The sequence below is a fragment of the Echinops telfairi genome, unplaced genomic scaffold, assembly GCF_000313985.2.
Source record: "Echinops telfairi isolate 266 unplaced genomic scaffold, ASM31398v2 ScPeMD7_3533;HRSCAF=4204_1, whole genome shotgun sequence".
NCBI lineage: Eukaryota > Metazoa > Chordata > Mammalia > Afrosoricida > Tenrecidae > Echinops > Echinops telfairi.
In genome coordinates this window covers 14,231,189-14,234,816 of record NW_022107432.1, presented here as the reverse complement: position 1 = coordinate 14,234,816, position 3,628 = coordinate 14,231,189, and the positions used below count along the sequence as shown (strand labels likewise).

At 39.1% G+C, this 3,628-nt stretch overlaps 1 protein-coding gene across 1 annotated transcript in view; it reads right to left on the bottom strand.

Moving 5' to 3' along the window:
* Positions 1 to 857: 857 nt before the first annotated feature.
* PKHD1 (PKHD1 ciliary IPT domain containing fibrocystin/polyductin) overlaps positions 858 to 3,628 on the bottom strand; it is a 579,560-nt gene continuing 576,789 nt past the window's right edge. Inside the window, exon 68 of the mRNA XM_045294754.1 lies at positions 858 to 3,002. Within this exon, the coding sequence (XP_045150689.1) occupies positions 2,665 to 3,002 (338 nt within the window). The 3' untranslated portion in view covers positions 858 to 2,664. The remainder of the gene's footprint in view (positions 3,003 to 3,628) is intronic.

Here is a 3,628-nt window from a genome sequence, read left to right as displayed (position 1 = left end):
CAAGTCAGGATCAATAAATAGTAAGGATATAGTCATTGGTCCACAGCAACAATTCTCAGCCAGGAACCAACCTTTCTGATCCTGAGCCTCTCAGTTATGTGGTCCCTTGGTCAGGAAGGCCACCTATCCCTCTGTCTCATAGCCCATAGTCTTGGTGCTGCTCCTTTGTTCTGTCTCCTAGTTTATTTTGGCTTCTGGTTTCAGCCTGAGTCTTTTGCCATGTCCAGTAGTCTCTATGCCACTGTCTCTGGGGTCTCTCTTCTTGGGCTCGGTCATTTCAGACAGATCTCAAACAAGCTCTTTTTCCAATGGCTCTTATTCACAGAAAAATCATGTTGATGGAGGTGTGCTTTTTGTCACTCAACCAACCATACTCTTGAGGATTCAAAAGGTGTGACTTCATTCATACCCACTACTAAGATAGGCTTAATCCTACCCAAATCCAATCATTAGCATAGCAAAGAACTCTCTGTAAAATGGGATTATAGCCATAGGCAGAGAGTCTAGAATTGTAATATATTACATAAGGAATTATGGCTAGAAGGGCCATATTGATTGACTGCATCACAATCCTTTAATTTGAATGCAAATGGTGCCTGAACAAATGTATTAATCGGGTGAAATTACTTTAGTATCCCTAATCAATTTAGCATTACTAGTTGACTCTCTGCTTTTGTACCCATCAGAACCCCCAGAATATGTAATATGGTTTCCCCCTCTTTTTGGATAGCTCTATACATGACCTTCTCCCAAACTCTCTTATAAAAGAGTTAACTGAAACTACTCAGTCACTTTTCTATCTCTGTTTTCCAAAACAGTTCTCTTCTCGTTGTAAGTTTAGCACAGATACCAATGAGTCAATGGAAAAAAACCACTTTTATCCATGGACAATTTACCCACGTTTTCTGTTTATATATCTTTTTCAAACCAAATTCTCAGCACAGCCCACAAGAATATCAATTTTCATGTCTGAATACTCATGAGGTGCAAGCTTGATATGCTTGCACTACTGTGAGCTCCAAGTAATGACTGAATTTAAACCATGAAGTAAAATCAGCTTGTAAGCAACCAGGAAGTTGCCCTGTGGATGCAAAGTATGCTCTGATTGATCACAGATCAGAGATGTATCCTGACCTTCAAATGTTCCTATAAGATAAACAAATGCTTGACTGTAATATTGCAGATATAATTATAGCAGTCAAAACCTTTGCATGGTCTTGCTATAAAATAATCGGAAAGGTTTGAGATAGGGAAAATGTGGAATAAAACTCAAAAATCAGGTTTACTACTCAGCTTGAGACTGGTGGAACCCTAAGGTTATGGCTTTTCATCAAGCCTGGAATTGAATTCACTCTGGTGGCTCATCTTTCCAACAAACAATAATCAGGTCTGTAGGAGGAACAATCACACTAGTGAGTTACCCAAACCTTAGACTAATCAAACGTCTCACATCAGAAAGGCAACATTTGCCCAGGGTCAAAGTTCAGAAGAGTTAGGAAAGAAGGGAGAAAGGAAGCAGAAAACGTGGAGAGAAAGCGGGGATCACAATGGATGAGATGAAGCAAAATGTTTATGACTTGTTGAATGTAAAACTGGTGATCTGCTCACTAAACGTTCATACGTTGCAAAATAAAAAGTCAATAAATAATATTTTTTAAGCTGAAAGCATTCATTGTATAGATACAAACCAGGAACAAAGCATCTTATTCTGACTCCCGGCAAACTCGTGTCGGGGTTGATTCACAAGTTGTTCAAAGGATACATTTTATTAAGGGAAGTGGATTGCTAGAAGTTTTCGCTACTATAACTCCGAGTATCCTTGAAGTTCCTAACTTTTAATTAGTGGCTGAGTACTTTAACAGTTTGTACCACCCAGGGACAAAAACCAAACTGTGGCATGGGATGCATTCAAACTCATAGAAATCCTGTGTGGCAGAACAGATTGGGACTCTATAAAGTTTTCCATAGCTAAAATTTGAAAGTATATTGCCAGGTATTTCTTCCTCTTCTTTTTTCAGTCATTTTGTTGGGGGCTCATACAACTCTTATCACAATCCATACATGCTTCCTTTCTTCTGAAGTGCCTCTAGATAGATTGGTGCCACTTCCTTTCATTTAGGAGCCCCGCTCACGAGCCATTTATGCCACCCAATAATGCACGTGGCCATCCCAAAGAAGCGAAATGATCATTACTACTGGTATAAATCAGTGTAGCGCTATTTGTAAGATGGTGTGACACAGAAAGTCAATAAGTAAAAACAAACAAAAAATGAAGTGAACCTGTTTGAGAGCCTATTTTGTGTGTGGCATTACAGTAGGATTAACACTACAAAAACTACATGAGGCATTGTTAATCTTTCAGCACTCTATGATCATCTTCCATGTTTTAAATTGAAAAAATATTCTAGAGTGTATATGCTCCCTTAGTTTGTTGATTGTAAGGGAAATGTTTTCATCCAGAAACCAAGGGAAAATGTGTTTTAAACAAGGCAGAATAATGTTATATGCAGCAATATTTTAAACATTCTGCCTTGAATCCCCATTGCCAACATCACTTCCTTATTACAGCTGCTCCCGTCCTGAATGAAGGCAGTAGGTCTCCGTGGCACCACAGGTGGCTTTCTTCTCTTGGGAAAATCACAAGCTGCCACTGTCCTTGCTCAGTCAACTCTGACCCTGCAACTGCTGTCTCTCTTGTTTCAGGTCTGGCCAGAGCATCAGCCTCTGATCTTGCCCTGCCAGCTGGTATCTGAGCAACTGCTCTTGAGTTTCCTTCCATTTCCCTGTCACTTGTAGGTACACCTGCTGAGTGGGAGAACCTGGGGGGCAGGTGTGCCCAGGGGATGTGATATTAGCAATACGGGGAGCAGACACACTGGCCTCTTCTCGGCTGCTGTCTTCCTCCCTGGCAGCACGGTGGGTAACTTTCCTTCTGGACACTCCATTCATGGATTGGTGGGGAAGCTGGCTCAGCTTGCCCAGCATGAACTTCATCTTCATATCTGGAAAAGCGAGGGAAGGAATAAAATTAGTTGTCATTACTTGATTATATAATTATCATATTTAGCAAAGTGCAATATGTTAAATATGCATTACTAAAATGATATTGCCAAATAATTAAATATCTACTTGTATCACCTAATAGTTTTCTAAATACCTTTATATTATTCCTAATAGGATGCAGTATCCAATGTCTATGGGAAAAAGTCATAGCATAAGAGTCTTGCTTGGATAGAAAGGTACTTGCCTTGGTCACTCTTCAGTATTTGGTGATTAATTTATTTAAGGAATAAACCTAACCAAAGAAACAAAACACCTGTACAGAAAAAAAAACTACAGAACATTAATACAAGGAATTGAAAGAGTCTTACAAATGGAAGAATATGCTATGTCCATGGATAGAAAGACAATATTGTGAAACTGTCAATATTACCTAAAGTAATCTACAAATAACAATGTGATCCAAATCCCAACAACACCCTTTAGAGAAGTAGAAAAATCTAATTACCAAGTTCATGTAGAGAGCAAATAAGCCTAGGATAAGCAAAGAACTTCTCAAAAAGAAGAACAAAGTAGGTGTCTTATACTACCCGATCTCAAAACCTACTACACAGCCACAATTGTCAAA